General features: G+C 41.7%; 2 protein-coding genes across 4 annotated transcripts in view; both read left to right on the plus strand.

Moving 5' to 3' along the window:
- ZMYM6 (zinc finger MYM-type containing 6) overlaps positions 1-13299 on the plus strand; it is a 42969-nt gene extending 29670 nt beyond the window's left edge. Inside the window, exons 15-16 of the mRNA XM_035019146.1 lie at positions 9277-9421; positions 11350-13299. Of these exons, the coding sequence (XP_034875037.1) occupies positions 9277-9421; positions 11350-13181 (1977 nt within the window). The 3' untranslated portion in view covers positions 13182-13299. The remainder of the gene's footprint in view (positions 1-9276; positions 9422-11349) is intronic.
- Positions 13300-14857: 1558 nt separating this feature from the next.
- On the plus strand, positions 14858-18081 carry TMEM35B (transmembrane protein 35B). Of its 3 annotated transcripts, XM_035019149.1 has the most exons (4): positions 14858-15025; positions 16386-16566; positions 16674-16722; positions 17507-17592. In XM_035019149.1, exons 1-3 carry the CDS (start codon positions 14918-14920, stop codon positions 16715-16717), a joined length of 333 nt encoding a protein of 110 aa, XP_034875040.1. In that variant the 5' UTR covers positions 14858-14917; the 3' UTR covers positions 16718-16722; positions 17507-17592. The 3 variants fall into 3 exon arrangements, with proteins under 3 accessions (XP_034875040.1, XP_034875039.1, XP_034875038.1); XM_035019148.1 differs by lacking the exon at positions 16674-16722 and having other exon boundaries at positions 14864-15025; positions 16404-16566; positions 17507-18081; XM_035019147.1 differs by lacking the exon at positions 16674-16722 and having other exon boundaries at positions 14866-15025; positions 17507-18081.
- Positions 18082-20107: the final 2026 nt, after the last annotated feature.

Genomic DNA, 20107 nt, shown 5'->3' on the forward strand with positions numbered 1-20107 from the left:
TACTAATTTTTCCCCATTTTTGTGTTGAATTTTTTTCCTTATTGATTTATAGAATTTCTTTATATACTCTGGATTTGCCCCCACCTCTTTCTACTCATTTTCACTGATACAAAAACATGCAGTAATACTTAATATCTATTTAAAAAAATCCTTTAACAGCATAGCCCTCTAGCTATTGTCCTATTTCTCTGCTCTCCATTTTAGAAAAACTCCTCTAAGGGTGGCCTCTACTTTCTGCCTCAGTTCCCTTATCTGTTATCTTTCCTTAGCTCACTTAAGTCAGGCTTTGTCTGCACCATTCCACTGAAACTGCTCTTGTCAAGGTTGCCACTAGCCTTTGTTTGCAAATCCAGTGGTCAGTTTTCAGTTCTTATTTTACCCATCCTTTCAGTAACATTTGATACAGTTTAAATACCTTCTTCAGCTTCCAGGTCAGAATACTTGTCCTTTTTCTCAATCTACATTATTCTCAGGGACTCAGTACCATCCTGTGGTTTTAAATGCCACCTAGATGGTGGCTTATTCCCAGATTTATTTCTCTTGCCATGACCTCTGAGCTCCAGATTCATGTATCCAGCTGCCTACTTGACATATACACTTAGATGATTAATACCCATCTCAAATAATATGTCTAAATCAGAACACTTTTATTTTCCCTCAGACTTCCTCTCTAGTGTTCCTTACTTCTTACCACTACAATTGCTACCTCCTTTGAGCCACCATCATCTTTTCTCTGGTTCATTGCAGTGACTACCTACCTGTCTTCCTGCTTCCATTCTTGCCCTTCGCATTTTTTTCTCCACATTGTTAGCAGAATGATCTTAAATCAGATTGTGTCACTCCACTGCTTAAAAACCTTCAATGAAATTCTGAAAAAGAAGGATAAAGAAGGGGGAAGAGCTAGTTTCTGAAATTATGTTAAAACTCTAAATTTTATAAAGCTAGGTAGTTAAAACAACTGATACTAAAGCCATGGATAGACAGACAACTCAATAGAAAAGAAGTGCAGGGGTGCCTGGGTAACTCAGTTGGTTGAGCGTCTGTCTTCGGCTCAGATCATGATCCCAGGATCCTGGGATCGAGCCCTACATCAGGCTACCCGCTCCAAGGGGAGTCTGCTTTTCTCTCTCCCTCTGCCTGTCACTCCCCCTGCTTGTGCTCGCTCTCTCTGTCAAGTAAATAAATAAATAAATAAAATCTTAAAAAAAAAAAGAAGTCCAGAAATAGACCTAAATATATATGCAAATTTAGAAATAATAGATACGGCATTCAGATCAGTAGGAGATTTAGATTTTTCAGTAAATGGTGTTGTGACAATTGAGTATACATATGGAAGAAAATGCAGTTGGATTTCTACCTTACAAGTTATACCAAAAGGAAGTCCAGATGGAGAAGACATTTAAATATAATAAAATAATAAAGTAGTAGGAAAAAATACAGGAAAGAATTTAAATGCAGAAGTGGGGAGTCTTTCTAAATATGTCACATAACCCAGAAGCCATAAAAGATTTGTTAGGGAAATTCAGCTACATTTCAAAGTCAAAAGACATGAAAAAAATGGTAAGATTGCAATTCATGTCATAAAAGGTTGGTTTTTTTCATATGTGAAGAGCTTCTACGAATCAATAAGAAGACCCAGCACCCATTAGGAAAATGGGCAAAACTGTGATCCTTCAGTTTACAGACTATGAAATAAAAATTGTTCTTAAACATATGCAAAGATATTCAACTTCAAAATTAGAGAAATGCCAGTTAGAACTACAGTTTTATCAGATTGGCAAAGAAATATGATGGATAACACTGTTAAGGCATTTTTACATATTGTCAATAGCAGTTGGTAAAATTGCTACAGAGAGCAATTTAGTAAAACTTGTTAAAATTTAAAATGTAAATACCATATTACCAAGGAATTCCATTTTTAGGAATTTATCCTTCAGATACATTTCACATATTTATAAAATGAAGTATAGACAGGGATGATTGCAGCATTGTTTGCAGTAGCAAAGGCTTGAAAACAACCAAATTGTTTCATCATAGTCAGAGCCACTGTGAGTTCATCCTGAGTTACTGTGTGAACTAGAAAAAAAAAAAGCCTGCATGGGTAGGGCCTGAAATATACCCTTCTCCTAGCTCATACTTAGTCACGTGGCCTGGTAAGTGGAGTTCCCTTCACAAGCATATGCAGCAGCTCTTTGGGAACTGTAGTTAAAATAAATATGCTATATCCATACAGTAGAATACTATGTGCTTAAAAAGAATGTGGTAGCTATATCTGTACAGACATAGAGCAGTCTCATATATAATAAATGAAAAAGACAAAATGGTATAACATACTGCCATTTGTATTTTAAATACACACACACACAAACCACATGCCTGTACATATGTATAGAAAGCTCTGGAAGGCAGCCAGTAAATAGATAATAATGGTTGCCTCTGAGGAGAACCGAATGACCGAGGCAGGATTTTAAGAGGGGGAATTATTTTTTATTGTTTAATGTTTAAATCTTTGAATTTTATGTCATGTGTTACAGTGCTCATTCAAAAAATATGCATAGAAATTTTTTAAAAGCTAAAGGAAAACGGCACAAGACAGGAGTAGATAGTTCACAGAAGAGGAAAAACTAATAATGCTTAAACATGCAAAATGCCTAACCCCACTACTGTTAGGTAATTTTTCATTTATTGAGAAATAGCAAAAAGTTTCATAGTACTATGTTAACTAGAGTGTTGAGAAACAGGCTCACATATATTGCTGAAGGTCATATAATTTAATATAATATGCTTCTGTGAAAAGCAATTTGGCTGTACCATCATAATTAAAATCTTCTGACCCACCAAACCACACTTATAATACCTTATTCTGTAAATATATTAGCACATGTAGGATTAATTTATATGTAGGGGTATTTATTATAGCATTGTTTGTAATAGCAAATATATATTTTTTTAGATTTTATTTATTTATTTGACAGAGAGATAGAGAGAGAGCACAAGTAGACAGAGCGGCAGGCGTAGGGAGAGGGAGAAGCAGGCTCTCTGCTGAGCAGGGAGCCGGACGTGGGGCTCCATCCCAAGACCCCAGGATCATGACCGGAGCCAAAGGCAGCCGCTTAACCAACTGAGCCACCCAGGCGCCCCTGTAATAGCAAATATTTTTAACATTCACTATTCAGCAGCAGAGACTCTTCAGATTACCTACAGTACATTCAATGTATAAAGCTGCTACTAGGGCAGCTTTATACAAAGTTATATAAATGTACCTTTATGATAGCTTGCTATAAGTACAGTGCATGGTACTAGAACCTCCCTGATAATATGCTGCCAATTTGTAGTCAGAAGCAACTTACTTAATTACAGGGACCATTTCTAGAAGGATGTATAAGAAACTGGGGACAGTGGTTATGTTCAAGGTTGAGTCTGGATAGAGGATAGGAGGATGGAAAACTTAATTTCCATGTATATACCTTTTTTTTAAAAGATACTTATCTGAGAGAGCACTCACGGAGGGGGGTGGCAGAGGGAGAGGGAGTCTTTTTTTTTTAAGATTTTATTTATTTATATATTGTCATAGAGTGAGTGTGCAAGAGCAAGGAGCCTGATGTGGGACTCGATCCCAGGACCCTGGGATCGTGACCTGAGCCAAAGGCAGACACTTAACTGACTGGGCCACCCAGGCATCCCAGGGAGAGGGAGTCTTTTATTATTATTTTTTTTTATTAGCATATAATGTATTATTTGTTTCAGGGATACAGGTCTGTAATTCATCAGTCTTACACAATTCACAGCGCTTCCCATAGCACATACCCTCCCCAATGTCCATCACCCAGCCACCCCATCCCTCCCATCCCCCTCCACTCCAGCAACCCTCAGTTTGTTTCCTGAGATTAAGAGTCTCTTATGGTTTGTCTCCCTCTCTGTTTTCATCTTGTTTCATTTTCCCCTCCCTTCTCCTATGATCCTCTGTCTTGTTTCTCAAATTCCTCATATCAGTGAGATCATATAATTGTCTTTCTCTGATTGACTTATTTTGCTTAGCATAATACCCTCTAGTTACATCCATTTCGTTGCAAATGGCAAGATTTCATTTTTTGATGGCTGCATACTATTCCATTATATATATGCACCACATCTTCTTTATCCATTCATCTGTTGATGGACATCTAGGCTCTTTCCATAGTTTGGCTATTGTAGACATTGCTGCTATAAACATGGAGGTGTGGTGCCCCTTCAGATCACTACATTTGTATCTTTGGGGTAAATACCCAAAAGTGCAATTGCTGGGTCATAGGGTAGCTCTATTTTCAACTTTTTGAGGAACCTCCATACTGTTTTCCAGAGTGGCTGCACCAGCTTGCATTCTCACCAACAGTGTAGGAGGGTTCCCCTTTCTCCGCATCCTCGCCAACATCTGTCGTTTCCTGACTTGTTAATTTTAGTCATTCTGACTGGTGTGAGGTGGTATCTCATTGAGGTTTTGATTTGGATTTCCCTGATGCCGAGTGATGCTGAGCACTTTTTCATGTGTCTGTTGGCCGTTTGGATGTCTTCTTTGCAGGAATGTCTGTTCATGTCTTCTGCCCATTTCTTGATTGGATTCTTTGTTCTTTGGGTGTTGAGTTTGATAAGTTCTTTATAGATTTTGGATACTAGCCCTTTATCTGATATGTCATTTGCAAATATCTTCTCCCATTCTGTCGGTTATCTTTGGTTTTGTTGACTGTTTCTTTGCTGTACAAAAGCTTTTTATCTTGATGAAGTCCCAATAGTTCATTTTTGCCCTTCCTTCCCTTGCTTTTGGAGATGTGTCTAGGAAGAAATTGCTGCAGCTGAGGTGGAAGAGGTTGCTGCCTGTGTTCTCCTCAAGGATTTTGATGGATTCCTCTTTCACATTTAGGTCTTTCATCCATTTTGAGTCTATTTTTGTGTGTGGTGTAAGGAAATGGTCCAGTTTCATTCTTCTGCATGTGGCTGTCCAATTTTCCCAACACCATTTGTTGAACAGACTGTCTTGTTTCCATAGGACATTCTTTCCTGCTTTGTCAAAGATTAGTTGACCATAGAGTTGAGGGTCCATTTCTGGGCTCTCTATTCTGTTCCATTGATCTGTGTGTCTGTTTTTGTGCCAGTACCATATTGTCTTGATGATGACAGCTTTGTAATAGAGCTTGAAGTCCGGAATTGTGATGCCACCAGCTTTGCTTTTCTTTTTCAACATTCCCCTGGCTATTCGTGGTCTTTTCTGGTTCCGTACAAATTTTAGGATTATTTGTTCCATATCTTTGAAAAAGGTTGATGGTATTTTGATAGGGATTGCATTGAATATGTAGCTTGCTCTAGGTAGCATAGACATCTTCACAGTATTTTTTCTTCCAATCCATGAGCATGGAATGTTTTCCATTTCTTTGTGTCTTCCTCAATTTCTTTCATGAATGTTCTATAGTTTTTGAGTACAAATTCTTAGCCTCTTTGGTTAGATTTATTCCTAGGTATCTGATGGTTTTGGGTGCAGTTGTAAATGGGATCAACTCCTTAATTTCACTTTCTCCTGTCTCGGTGTATAGAAATGCATCTGATTTCTGTGCATTGATTTTATATCCTGCCACTTTACTGAATTCCTGTATGAGTTCTAGCAGTTTGGGGATGGAGTCTTTTGGGTTCTCCACATAAAGTGTCATATCATCTGCAAAGAGTGAGAGTTTGACGACTTCTTTGCCAATTCAGATGCCTTTTATTTCTTTTTGTTGTCTGATTGCTGAGGCTAGGACTTCTAGTACTATGTTGAGTAGCAGTGGTGATAGTGGACATCCCTGCCGTGTTTCTGACCTTAGGGGGAAAGCTCTCAGTTTTTCCCCATTGAGAATGATATTCTCTGTGGGTTTTTCATAGATGGCTTTTATGATATTGAGGTATGTACCCTCTATTCCCTACACTGTGAAGAGTTTTAATCAAGAAAGGATGCTGTACTTTGTCAAATGCTTTTTCTGCATCTATTGGGAGTATCATATGGTTCTTGTTCTTTCTTTTATTAATGTATTGTATCACATTGATTGATTTGAGGATGTTGAACCAACCTTGCAGCCCAGGGATAAATCCCACTTGGTCGTGGTGAATAATCCTTTTAATGTGTACTGTTGGATCCTATTGGTTAGTATTTTGGTGAGAATTTTTGCACCCATTTTCATCAGGGCTGTTGGTCTATAATTCTCCTTTTTGATGGGGTCTTTGTCTGGTTTTGGGATCAAGGTAATGCTGGCTTCATAAAATGAGTTTGGAAGTTTTCCTTCCATTTCTATTTTTTGGAACAGTTTCAGAAGAATAGGTATTAATTCTTCTTTAAATGTTTGGTAGAATTCTCCTAGGAAGCCTTCTGGCCCTGAGCTCTTGTTTCTTGGGAGATTTTTGATTACTGCTTCAATTTCCTTACTGGTTATGGGTTTGTTCAGGTTTTCTGTTTCTTCCTGGTTCAGTTTTGGTAGTTGATACATCTCTAGGAATGCATCCATTTCTTCCAGATTGTCTAATTTGCTGGTATATAGTTGCTCATAATATGTTCTTAAAATTGTTTGTATTTCTTTAGTTGGTTGTGATCTCTCCTCTTTCATTCATGATTTTGTTGATTTGGGTCCTTCCTCTTTTCTTTTTGATAAGTCTGGCCAAGGGTTTATCAGTCTTATTCTTTCAAAGAACTAGCTTCTAGTTTCATCGATCTGTTCTACTGTTCTTTTGGTTTCTAGTTCATTGATTTCTGCTCTGATCTTTATTATTTCTCTTCTCCTGCTGGGTTTAGGCTTTATTTGCTGTTCTTTCTCCAGCTCCTTTAGGTGTAGGGTTAGGTTGTGTATTCAGGGAGAGGGAGTCTTAAGCAGACTCGTGCTGAACACAGAGCCCGAGGTAGGGCTCAATGTCATGACCCCGAGATTACTACCTGAGCTGAAACCAAGAGCTAGAGGCTCAACCAGCTGCTCCACCCTGGTGCCCCTTCGTGTATATACTTTTATACCTTTTATATTATTACATAATTCAAAATTATTACATCTATTGCCTATTTAAAAAGTAAATGTAGGGGCGCCTGGGTGGCTCAGTCAGTTAAGCGCCTGCTTTTGGCTCAGGTCATGATCCCAGGGTCCTGGGATTGAGCCCCGCATTGGCCTCCCTGCTCAGCAAGGCATCTGCTTCTCCCTCTGCCTCTGCCTTTGCTCTTGCTCTCAAGTAAATAAATAAAATCTTTAAAAAATAAAATCAAAAGTAAATGTAAATAAAATGTTCAGTGGCTTTCCATCACATTTAAAATAGAATCCTAATTTCTAGTTTTTAAAACTAAGACCTTCCAGCTCCTATACAATTTGACTTCTGCCTGCTTCTTCAAACAGTTCATTCTAGCCCCTGCTTACTTTTATTTCAGTCTTATTCTCGTCTCTCTTCCTAAAGCATGCCAAACTCTTTACCACTTGAAGACTTTTGTGTCTATAATCCCACGGCCTGGGATCCTTTAACTTCAGGCCTTTGCATGGTTTGCTTTTTTGAGTATTCAGAAGATCTCTGCTCAAATTTTATTCCAAAAGCACCTCTCCTCCACACCATCACTCTCCATTCCCTTATTCTGCTTTCTTTCTTTCTTTCATAGCACTTATCACTACCTGGAATTATACATTATGTGTTTGCTTTACTTGTTTATCTTCTGTGTCTCCCTACAGAATGTAAAGCCCATAAAAGCAGGACTTTCTTTGTCTTGTTTTTTGCTGTATCCCCAGGGTTTAGGACAGTGCCTCGTTTACAGTAAACATTCTGTAAATATTTATTGAATGGAAAACATGTTTTCAGTACATTCTCCAACTCTATTGCTTATCCTTCAACTTTGTTGTTGTTTTTTAAGATTTTATTTATTTATTTGACAGAGAGAGACACAGCGAGAGAGGGAACACAAACAGGGGGAGTGGGAGAGGGAGAAGCAGGCTTCCCGCCGAGCAGGGAGCCCGATGCAGGGCTCGATCCCAGGACCCTGGGATCATGACCTGAGCTGAAGGCAAACACTTAATGAGTGAGCCACCCAGGCACCCCTCAACTTCATTTTATAAAGACCTTTATTTGTAAAAAAAAAAATTCGAGGTAGTCAAATGTATTAGTCTTTTCTATCTTGTTTTTAACTCTTTTGTGTTTTGTTTAAGAGTACCTTCTCCTTGGGGTGCCTGGCTTACTGGTCAGTACAGCATACAACTCTTGATCTCGTGGTTGTAGGTTCGAGCCCCGTGTTGGGTGTAGAGATTACTTAAAAAAAAAAAAATCTTTAAAAAGAGAACCCTTCTTCTTGTTCTGGTCATTTGAAAGTTCTCCATTGATTTGAGTTGATTTGATCTGATTTGATTTATTTTTAAGATTTAAAAAAATTTTAAGTAATCTCTCTTCCCAACGTGAGGCTCGAACTCACAACCCCAAGATCAAGAGTTGCATGCTCTGCTGACTGAGCCAGCCAGGTGCCCCTTTCCAGTGATTTTAAAGTTTTATTTATTTATTTATTTATTATTCTTTTAAAAGATTTTATTTATTTATTTGACAGAGAGAGACACACACAGCGAGAGAGGGAACACAAGCAGGGGGAGTGGGAGAGGAAGAAGCAGGCTTCCCGCGGAGCAGGGAGCCTGACATGGGGCTTGATCCCAGGACCCTGAGATCATGACCCGAGCCAAAGGCAGATGCTTAATGACTGAGCCACCCAGGCGCCCCTAAAGTTTTTTTTTTTTTTTAATGTTGAGGTCTTTAATCAATATGGAATATATTTTTGCATATGGTTTGAGATTGGATCTAGTTTTTCTGAATAGCCAGTTGTCCTAATCAGCAAAGATTGTTTTCACTGTTTTGATTGTCCTTACTATAGACGGAGTGTTGTTTTTTTTTTTTAAAGATTTTATTTATTTGTTTGACAGAGACAGCGAGAGAGGGAACACAGGCAGGGGGAGTGGGAGAAGCAGGCTTCCCGCTGAATAGGGAGCATGATGCGGGGCCAGGACCCTGGGATCATGATCTGAGCCGAAGGCAGACACTGAACCATTGAGCCACACCCAGGCGCCCCTTTTTTTAAATTAAGAAATGGAATGGACACTGATTAGAAGAATTAGGAATTAGTATATATTTTCCAAAGTAACTTCTCTATTGTAACTGCTCTTTCAGAGGAATTATATTTCTTTTGCTATGTGCCACCTTTCAGTTGATAAATTATGGTCAGTGATAAGGTACTAAAAAACATCTCTTTTGGTTTCTAAATTTGTTTTTAACTAGGGAAGCACACAGACAGATGCCATGAAACTTCTATCTTCCCAGTGTTCCAGGCTTTTAAAAAACAAAGCAGTATTGTGCAAGCCTGTCACACAGACCAAGGCCACCTCTTGCAAACCACATACACAACACAAGGAATGTCAGACAGGTATGTGTCCTTGTGCTCTCCATATGTAGAAAGTTATTCTGTTTTGTTTGTTTTTGTTTTTTTTAAGAAAGGCAAAGAAAATCATTTATAGTTTCTTAAATATGAAAATATTTATTCTTGGATCACATACTTTGAAAATCTAATTTATTCCTTTTATAATTCTCATTAACACTAATAACTACTAAATTGAATCCATCTGCACACACAGCATTATGTGTAGAGTGGACAAACATCTCCTCTGTGTGTGCACTGCTGTTTTTCAAATGTACAAACTATTACAACTACTAAGGTACAAATTTATTTATAAGCATTAGTGATCTAAAAAAAAAAGCATTAGTGATTTAACCTTAGTTCTTTTTTTAAAAACACTCTGAATTGATCTGTCATTTACTGAAAGTATAACTATGTGTCTGAGGTGTTGGTGATCAGGAAAATTATTTTAATTCATACTTGGAAACGTTGTAAACTATTGCCCCAATCCATGTTAACTGCCACTACCCTTATATTTTCAGTTAGTTGTGTAGCCTACTCTGCCCGAAGCATTTTTTGATTTTTGTTTTTAATGATTATTTTACTACCCAGAACACAGTGTATTTAAAAGCATAGTCTGTCAACAAGTAATCATGAGTTTTTATGTAGGGTGCCTTTCTTTTGGTAGGAGTCAAGGAGAATCCTGTCTTCCTTCCAAAGTAAATTTGATTGTTTTATATTCCTATTAAAATGATATACTCTTTGTGTACATGAATTTATATTATATACACATTCACATGTGGAAGGTAGTAAAGAATCTGTGGACATCCATATGTGTGGGTATGTGTGTGCTTATATATATATTTTTTAAATTTCTAGATTAAATATTGGATTGTTTAAAATATACTGTTGTGAACTACTTTTTCATTTGACAGTGCTCATCAGAAGTATTCCATATCAATATAAATTTAAATATACATTGAGGTTTTTTTTTTTTTAAGATTTTTATTTATTATTTATTTGACAGACAGGGAGAGACAGTGATAACGGGAACACAAGCAGGGGGAGTGGGAGAGGGAGAAGCAGGCTTCCCACTGAGCAGGGAGCCCAATGCGGGGCTTGATCCCAGGACCCTGGGATCAGGACCTGAGCCGAGGGCAGATGCTTAACAACTGAGCCACCCAGGCGCCCCTACATTGAGATTCTTAACGGATGCATAGATTACAATGTATCCATCCCCCTAAGATTGGACATTGAGATTGCTTTTAGTTATTTAATATTATAAACAGTGTTAAGTTGTGTAAGTGGATTTTTGTTCACTTGTCTAATTATGTCCTTAGGATAAATCCTAAGTAGTAGAATTTCAGATTCAAAAGCTAGCATAGATTTTTAAGGCTTTTGGTATATGTTACAAAATTGAAAAATTACATCAGTGTTTGAGAACATCCATTTCTCTTTACCCTTATTGACACTGGGTATTCTAATAATTAACCTTTATTTTTTTCCTCAACTTTAATTTGGAAAAATTTCAGAATTCAGAAAGATTGAAAATATGGCACAATGAACATTAATATATCCTTCATCTCAATTCACCAGATGTTAACTTTTTGAAACTTGTTTTCCCTTTTTTCTGAAAATTTTAAAAATAAAATAATTTGTTCTTAATTTGATGTATCCGACTTCAGCCCTAATTCCAGTAATCTATTGAATACATAGCATTGCTAGTTCATGTACTACAGCCTACCGTTTTGCTTTAGTTAGTGGCCAAGTTTTGGGCAAGGAGAAATTCAGTTTTTAATGGCACCATGGAAGTATCATGGTTTGGGTTTCAACTTTAATTAGTGTATTCTTTTGACAAATATAAATAGTAATGAAATATAAATTTTAAATGTGTGGGGGAAAACATAATATGGCTTATTTCTTCTTGAAAATAACAGTGATTCAAATATTTTATTCAGATTTCCCTGTGCCTAATGAGAAACATGATGCGGAACTTGAGTCTCCACCTGCAAAGAAAAAAAGAATGGGTTTTTTCCAGACTTATGATGCGGAATATTTAAAAGTTGGTTTTATTATCTGTCCAGGATCAAAAGAAAGTTCACCAAGGCCACAATGTGTCATTTGTGGAGAAATTTTATCCACTGAAAACATGAAGCCAGCAAATCTTTCTCATCATTTAAAGACAAAACATTCAGAATTAGAAAACAAACCGGTAGATTTTTTTGAACAAAAATCTCTTGAAATGGAATGTCAAAATAGTTCTTTAAAAAAGTGTTTACTAGTTGAAAAGTCACTTGTGAAAGCTTCTTACTTAATTGCTTTTCAAATTGCTGCCAGCAAGAAGCCGTTCTCCATTGCTGAAGAATTAATTAAACCATATTTAGTAGAGATGTGTTCAGAAGTTTTGGGTTCAAGTGCTGGAGACAAAATGAAAACCATTCCTCTTTCTAATAATACGATTGGACACAGGATTGATGAACTGTCTGCAGACATTGAAGATCAGCTGATTCAAAAAGTCAGAAAGTCCAAGTGGTTTGCCCTTCAGGTGGATGAATCATCAGAAATCTCAAATATCACCCTTCTTTTGTGCTATATTCGTTTCATTGATTATGATTGCAGTGATATAAAAGAAGAATTACTGTGTTGCATTGAAATGCCCTCTCAAATAACTGGCTTTGAAATATTTGAACTAATAAGTAAATACATTGACAGTAAATCTCTGAATTGGATACATTGTGTTGGTCTCTGTACAGATGAGGCTGCAAGCCTGACCGGCAGGGGTTCTGCTTTCAGGGCAAAAATTCAAGAAATTGCCACGAATACAGTGGCATTTACACACTGTTTTATTCACCGTGAGCATTTAGCAGCAGCAAAGTTGTCTCCATGCTTACATGAAATTCTTTTGCAGTCAGCACAAATTTTAGGTTTTATAAAGAGCAATGCATTGAATTCACGAATGTTAACAATTTTGTGTGAAGACATGGGGTCTGAGCATGTGAATTTACCACTTCATGCTGAAGTACGTTGGATATCGAGAGGGAGAATTTTAACAAGATTATTTGAATTACGACATGAAATTGAAATTTTTTTAAACCAAAAGCATTCAGATTTGGCCAGGTATTTTCTTGATGAGGAATGGGTTGCAAAGTTGGCCTATTTATCAGATATTTTTTCACTTATAAATGAACTCAATTCAAGTCTCCAAGGAACTATGACTACTCTCTTCAATTTGTATAATAAAATGGATATATTTAAGGAAAAGTTAAAAATGTGGTTGAAGCGCACACAAGAGAATGATTATGACATGTTCCCTTCATTTTCCGAATTCTTAAACTCATCAGACTTAAATATGAGAGGCATTGCAAGCATTATTTCTGAGCACCTAGAAGGACTTTCTCAAATGTTCCATGACTGTTATCCACCAGAAGAAGACTTGCGTTCAGGAAATTTGTGGATAATTAATCCTTTTATGAATCACCAAAATAGTAATCTCACGGACTTTGAAGAAGAAAAACTAGTACAGTTATCTTTAGATTTGGAATTACAGTCAGTATTTAAATCAATGTCTGTAACTCAGTTTTGGATAAATGCAAAGACAAGTTACCCAGAGCTCCATGAAAAGGCAATGAAGTTTTTGTTGCCTTTTTCAACTATTTATTTATGTGATGCTACATTTTCCGCTTTGACGGAGTCAAAACAAAGAAATTTGTTGGTTTCTGGTCCTGCTCTAAGACTTGCGGTCACATCTTTAATTCCAAGGATAGAAAAATTAGTAAAAGAGAAAGAATAGTAACATGGATCTATTGCTTATTATCAAAGTCTATAATTTTGTGTTAAATTTTCTATAAGTACCCTAAAATATAATTTCCTAATGTGGATATGTGTTTTCAGTGATTAAATAAGTGTTTTTTAGTAATTTTGCTTTTTGTTGAGGAATTAATAATCATGCATTTATAAATTGTTATATATAATTTTATTAGTCCAAGGTAGAGAATTTAGCTGTTTGATCGATTGATTGGATAATCTGGATTAGGGACAAAAATGAGGGTAACAAAAGGCCCGTTTATAACCTACCGGCACCCCTGGATGTTGAAACTGCTTGGCCTTTAGAAACACATGGGACGTCGCAGTCTTCAGCCAGGCAGCCCCCCACCCCAGCAGGCTGTGGGTAGGTACAAAACCAAGATCCGAGGGCGCCTGGGTGGCTCAGTTGGTTAAGCGACTGCCTTCAGCTCAGGTCATGATCCCAGAGTCCTGGGATCGAGTCCCACATCGGGCTCCCAGCTCGGCAAAGAGCCTGCTTCTCCCTCTGACCCTATCCCCTCTCATGCTGTTTCTCTCTCTCTCTCTCTCTCAAGTAAATAAATAAAATCTTAAAAAAAAACAACAACCAAGATCCGAGCTGCTTGGCTAACCCCGAAATGGAAGCAGCAGAGAGTTTGAGACCCTTTGTAGGGGTCTCTGTGGCCCTCTCCACCAGGGCTTGGCCAACTTTTTCCATAAAAGGCCAGATAGTGTTTTGGGTTCTGCAGGCCGTATGGTGGCAACTCCTCAGTTGTGCGCTTGCAGCACAAAAGCAGCTGTAGGCAATACACAGACGAGTGTGGCTGTTTCAATACAACTTCTTATTTATGAACATTGAAATAATACCGTTTTCATGTGTCATGAGAGCTGCCTTTAAATTTTTTTGTATCATTAAAAAATGTAAACAAATATTGTTAGCTGGGGAGGGGGAGGAAGTGAAGAAACCAGACAGCTGACTAAATAATTTGGCCCACCCTTTGTCCATCTGGGTGTAGACAGATCTCCAGGTAATAGCAGATGGGCCAGGAGTAGCCTCTAGAGTTTTGTTCCGTGGAAGTCTCTCTTCCGCAGCTGCAAGGGTCTGAGTTTTTAAACACTTTTCACATTTTAATTTCAGCTGGGAGAAATTCGAGGGAAAATATATTTTACACAAAGATAGAAAAGAACAATTTATAGCTACTTGTTACTGATTACTAATGATTTCATAACTAACTTACAAATAACTTTTGGGCTCTTACATGTGCCAGGCATTGTGCTAGGCCTGTTCTTCAGAACTAAGAGGCTTATCCGCATATACAGAGGCAGATACTGAGGCCCATGAGGTTAGGTGGCAGCTCTGCTGGCAAAGCTAGGGAGGCTCAGGCAGGAAGGAAACCCCGGTCTTCTGCGAGGCACGTTCAGATACTCCTGTTGGACTTGACTCTGTACTGGTTGGGAGACAAGAGACTTACCCTGAATTCAAAGGGGCCCATTTAGTCAGTTGAGCCAGTGGGCCTCAGTGTCCCCATCTGTGAGACAGACAGAAAAGGGGGGTGGCAACAGCCTCGGGAGGCGAGGAACGGGAGGCTCTGGCGCTGCTCCTCCGTCCGCCCTGGGCAGGGAGGAACCGAGACGGCGGCAGGGGGCGGGGTTCGGCCCGGTCTCCCCTCCCTTGCCCTGCCCTGCCCTCTCCTCCCCTGCCCGCCCCTTCCCTCTCCTCGCTCCCGGAGGGCCCGCGCGGCCATGGCGCTCGGGCTCCGCGCTTTGCGCGTCCTGCTGGGCGGCTTCTTCGCACTCACGGGGGCAGCCAAGCTTTCGGAGCAGATCTCGGCTCCCGCGTCCCAGCAGATGGTGAGCGGCGGGGCGGGGGCGGCGGGCGGGGGGGGGCGGTCAGTCCCCGGCCCGCCTGCCCGCCTGCCCGAACCGGTGCCCCACGGACCTGCCTGCCTTCCGGCGAGACGGCGCTAGAGCGGGGGCGGGGAGAGCACGTCGACCGAGACGTGGGCGCCTTCCTAGGGTGCTCCTCGGAGTCCTCTGGCTCTTGCCTAGACGGAAGGGGACGGGGCAGATCTCCTTCCAGCTGAGCCCTGGGGTCCCGCGCAAACCTAGGGCGTCGGGACCCAGCGAGAGGAAGATGGAATGGAATAGGGGACCCAGCAGCCTCCCCGTCCTCTTCTCCTTCGCTTGCTTGCGTTCTTGGGAGGTTCGTGAGGAACGGGTTTATTATTCCCCGCTTGGTGGAGTAGGAAACTCGCCCTGAAGGTGAAGTGTATCTGCTAAAGGTTACACAGCTAGTCAAGACGCGGGAACCAGTCTAGACGCTCTCCTAACTCAGAATCTGGACAGCCCTTACCGGAGAGCCTGAGAGGAATGTCTGCAAGCCCTCCTTCTGTCTCCTGGCTAGTTCCAGACTCTTGGAAAAGCTTTCTTGTGGTTATGCCCACCAATCCCTCCGCCCCTCAAATAAGCCAGACTTGGAGACCCTGCAGCCTCCCTCTCCCAGGCCTGGGTTCTGCCCTTCCTTCCTGGTTTAGGGTGGTGGATGGTTTGGGGAAGTACATCCCCAGAGCCAGACAGCTTAGAGCTTCTTCCCTGCAGCAGAGTAGGGAAGGTAGAGCTGAGGTGGGGAGTAGGAGGGCAGGAAGGGGTAGCCGGCCTGAGGGTGAAGTTGTCATGTGGCCTAGATCAGAGCCTGACTCAGCAAAATGAGCCTCTTTGAGCTCCTTACCCACTCTTGTGTCTACTGCAGTGGGACCCAGGCCCAGCATACCATATTCAGAATGGGATCTGTTGAATAAGCAACCATCTACTCTTTCATCCTCTCCCCCACCTCCCAATATTCCCAGCATAGTATCCTCAGGAAAACCAGGCCAGGCCGCAAGAAAGAGAAGCTGTGGCATGCCTAACTTCCTGGTCTTGGACTTTGGGGCTGGGGTGTAATCCAATGAGAGTCTGGTGAGAAAATCAGTTCTCCTCTGCACCAACATCCAGCCGTTCTCCTTGGAGCATAAAGCCTGTTTCCTGATTCCAAAGCTCAGTCCCTCAGGGAGGCCCTCTCCTCTCTAGACTGACCTCAGCCCTGGACCTGACCTACCTAGAAGGGTAGCTCCTTTGTCGGGGGAGTTGAGGGTGCAGATACAGAATGCCCCTGTGGAATGCCTAGGCAGTGGATCCTTGAGTGGGGCTGACAGGCATTCCTTGCCGCCCCTAGAAAGCCCTGTTTGTGCAGTTCGCTGAGGTGTTCCCGTTGAAGGTGTTCGGCTACCAGCCCGATCCCATGAACTACCAAGAGGCTGTGGGCTGGCTGGAACTGCTGGCTGGGCTGCTGCTGGTCCTGGGCCCACCGATGCTGCGAGAGATCAGTAACTTGCTTTTGACCCTCCTCATGATGGGTAAGGGGTGCAACCGCGCTGGGGAAATGGGGACTTCTGGCAGAGGGTAATAGAAGATCTGGCAGTTCCCTTTACTGTTGCCTCCTTTCCTTTTTTTCTGGAACCAGGAGCACTCCCTGCTCTACTGCAGTTTCCACGGTCTTCAGACTAGGACAGGTGCTTTTTAAACTTAATATATTATAACGTGATTCTATGTCAGACATAGCTTCCTGCCTCACTGATTCAGTTGGCTGCAGGGTATCCCCATGGTAAATATGTCTTGTAACTTAAAAGCCCCTACCCCTCCCTCCTCACCCCTACCCTTGAGCCGAGGGGATGGAGTAGCAGCTGCCTGTGGAGCTATGTGTCTGGCAGGTGGGAACAGAGAGCTAGGAAGCTGGGCCGGCCCCCTGAACAGGAAGGCAGAGAATTTCCCTGTGACAGGCAGTCCTAGAGGAACCCCTCCTAGCTGCTGTGCCCACGGGAACTGCTGACGTACAAAGACAGCTGCTGCTTTAAAGGTCAGACGTCTTCAGGCTCATCTCTACCCGCTGGCCTCGTGTCGCCATTGCGGCCATGCCTGCCGCCCCTCCCCCAGGCCTTCCTCCCATCTCTGAACTTCCCTCATCTTCAGATCTTGCCCATACCTCCACCACTAACCCCCCGGGCCGCCGTCTCTCCGGTAGGATTAAGAAGGGAGAAGGAGCAGAAGTTGTTCCAAAATGCCCATCCACCCACCTCCCTGTTCTGTTCGGCAGGCTTGTTCCTATTTCTTTCTCACCCTCTGAGAGTGGCTACGTTAGTTCAGGGGGCTTCTGATTCTTGGTTCTGTTCTCTTCTGGGGGCCAGAGAGATGAGTGCAGCTAGTTTAGGGTGTATGTGTGTGGTAGGGAAGTGTTGAATGGGAGGGCTTGAGCTGGAGTGGGTCAGGGAGCCTCATGGACCTCACTTTCCATTCCAGGGGCTATCTTCACTTTGGCATCTCTGAAAGAGTCGCCAAACACCTACATCCCACCTATCATCTGCCTGGGGCTCCTGCAGCTGCTGGATATCTGCCATCTCTGAGTCCAAACAAAGAAGGTGGTCAGGCCCACCAGGAAGAAGACTCTTCCAAGTGCATTCAAGGAATCCTGGGAGTCGATGGCCTCTTGCCTCTTCATGCCATGTCACTGTCACGGCAGAAACATGGTGGAACACACAGTCTACCGCCTTGTTACCAGTACGTCCAGGGTTGGCCAGTGTTGAAGTAGACATCTTCTCTACCTGACCCTGCTTTCTGTCTTGGACATTTACTGCTCTTTTTTGAGGGATACGTGTTAAACGTACTAACATTCCTCATGTCATGTGAAAATAGAAAATAAACAGAAAAGCAACTTAAATCACCCCAAATTTTAATGCACCAAAATAACTACTATTAATTCCTTTTAATAACTGTACCATTCAACTTTTTCTATGCCTTTATACAGATATTTCTTAATGAAAATGAGACAATATAAATTATTACCTGCTTTTTAAAACTCATATACTGTAAGACCATTCCGTGTCTGTCTTACCTCATTGATGTTAACGGCCGTATATTATTCCATCATAAGGATGTACTGTAATGTATTTATTCAAGCCCCCACTGAGGAACATTTAGATTGTCCCCATTGTTTTGCTATTGTACACTTCACAGTAAATCACCTTTGCATACTTACTGTCTTTCCCTAGAAGTGAGGAGAGAGGGTGGGTCAGGGCAGAGGGAGAGGGAGAGAGAGAATCTTAAGCAGGCTCCATCCCCAGCAAGGAGCCCAGCACGGGGCTTGATCTCATGACCCTGAGATCACGACCCTGAGATCACTACCCGAGCTGAAATCAAGAGTCGGACATGGGATGCCTGGGTGGCTCAGTCCATTAATGCATCTGCCTTCAGCTCAGGTCATGATCCCAGGGTCCTGGGATCGAGTCCCGCATCGGGCTCCCTGCGCACGTTAGATGTGGAGAGCTAACAAAGATGGGCACGGCATCATCGTTTTACAGGCTCTGAAACTGCTGCCTTTGGTAGTGAGATAGGGCATCCACGGTGGTGCTTCCTGGATATCTACGTGGAGGCAGAGGACAGCCAGCTCCAAGGGACGCTGCATGGTAAAGCCAGTGCTGGGAGCCTGGGATGAATCCCAGAGATCCTAGGGAATCAGAACCGGGTGTGCATGTGTGCATTATTGAGGGAAAATGACCATGTTAGAGTCCCTACTATCATCAACTGTCTTCACCTCAGTAGGGCCTTGTGGAAAGTGATATGCCTCCCATAATGGGAGATAGGCAAAGAGTTGGTTTATTTATGCAAGTACTCTAGTCACCTGCCTATGGGTCACTTTGGGGGTAGGGACAATGGCTTTTGGGAGCCCACAGAAATGAAAGAAGTCTGTGCACATTCGTGCATTTCATCTGCACTCCAGAATGGTAATTTCTGCTCTGACATGGATGAACTGGGAACCTCAGGCAAGTTGGCACCCTTAGGTCTTTTCTTGTGTCTGAAAGCACAGTGATGCAATCTCGAGTGCGTGTATGTGTATATATACACACACTGGTACATCTGTAGTAGTACAGAAAGATAGTTGTATATGTAAAGTACATATAAAAAATGTAGTAGTGTACATTCAGTACATAGAGTGTCAAATAATCAGGAAGCCTCTTCTTTCACAGAGGTCCAGAGATAACATACCTTCAGTTTCCAGGTTGGGTAATTTGGCTGCTTTGCAATGACATCAAAGACTGATGATCTCTCAACTTTCTGCTCTGCTGCTTTTAATTTATTGGCTCCTGCCCTCGGCGTTGCAAAGTAGTTGCAGCAGCTCCAGACAGCACATTTGCACATAGCATCCACAGGTGAAAAAAGAGAGGAAAGTGCTCTTAAAAGACCCCCAGATGTCCCCTCACATCCCACTGGCCAGGATTATGTCCCATTTCTATTCCTAGACCCACCACTGGCAAGGAAAATGGACTTAAACTAGTTAAGGTTTGTGCACCCTGGTCGGCAAAGAACGGAGGGGGTAAATTTCTGCCATTCATTAGCTTATTTGCAAAATATGGATAATGATAGTAAATACTTCATAGAGTTGCTGGGAGGACTTAGTGAGCTAAAGTGCTTACAGTGCTGCCTGGCACATAATAAGTGCTCAGTAAATGCTATTATTAAATAGCATTTGTTATTAAATAGCAGTTTGTTCTATAGATGAGAAAATGCATTCAGAAGGCTTAAGTGCCTACCTGTCAGAGCTGAGACTAGAATTAAGGCCTGATTGACTCCAGAACCCACACTTTCCACCGCACCAGCTGCCCAAGTCGAAAGTGGGCAGGGATGACACCCCTGCTCTCTTCAACAGAGTAAATGGGATGATCTGTCCAATGTGACTAAATCTGCCTTGCCTTCCAGAACTGCCCCTCTGCATGAAAATTTTGAAGCCCAAGAAAGTAGAACCTGGAGCCTCTGGGATCCTGGCCTCTTACCAGTCCTTCCAGGGTGCGACGCCGGCCTGTCTCCAGCCAGGACTATGAGGAAAACCTCGCCCAGCTGGTATCA

Source organism: Mirounga leonina, unplaced genomic scaffold (assembly GCF_011800145.1).
Source record: "Mirounga leonina isolate KUSES-001 unplaced genomic scaffold, KU_Mleo_1.0 Mir_173, whole genome shotgun sequence".
In the NCBI taxonomy this organism is placed as follows: domain Eukaryota; kingdom Metazoa; phylum Chordata; class Mammalia; order Carnivora; family Phocidae; genus Mirounga; species Mirounga leonina.

Excerpts from the sequence above, each read along its gene's own strand:
- TMEM35B (XM_035019147.1), top strand. The coding sequence starts at position 14,918 with ATGGCGCTCGGGCTCCGCGCTTTGCGCGTCCTGCTGGGCGGCTTCTTC. Across the intron at positions 15,026-16,385 it reads CTCCCGCGTCCCAGCAGATG|AAAGCCCTGTTTGTGCAGTT; the intron begins GTGAGCGGCGGG and ends TGCCGCCCCTAG. Across the intron at positions 16,567-17,506 it reads TTTGACCCTCCTCATGATGG|GGGCTATCTTCACTTTGGCA; the intron begins GTAAGGGGTGCA and ends TTTCCATTCCAG.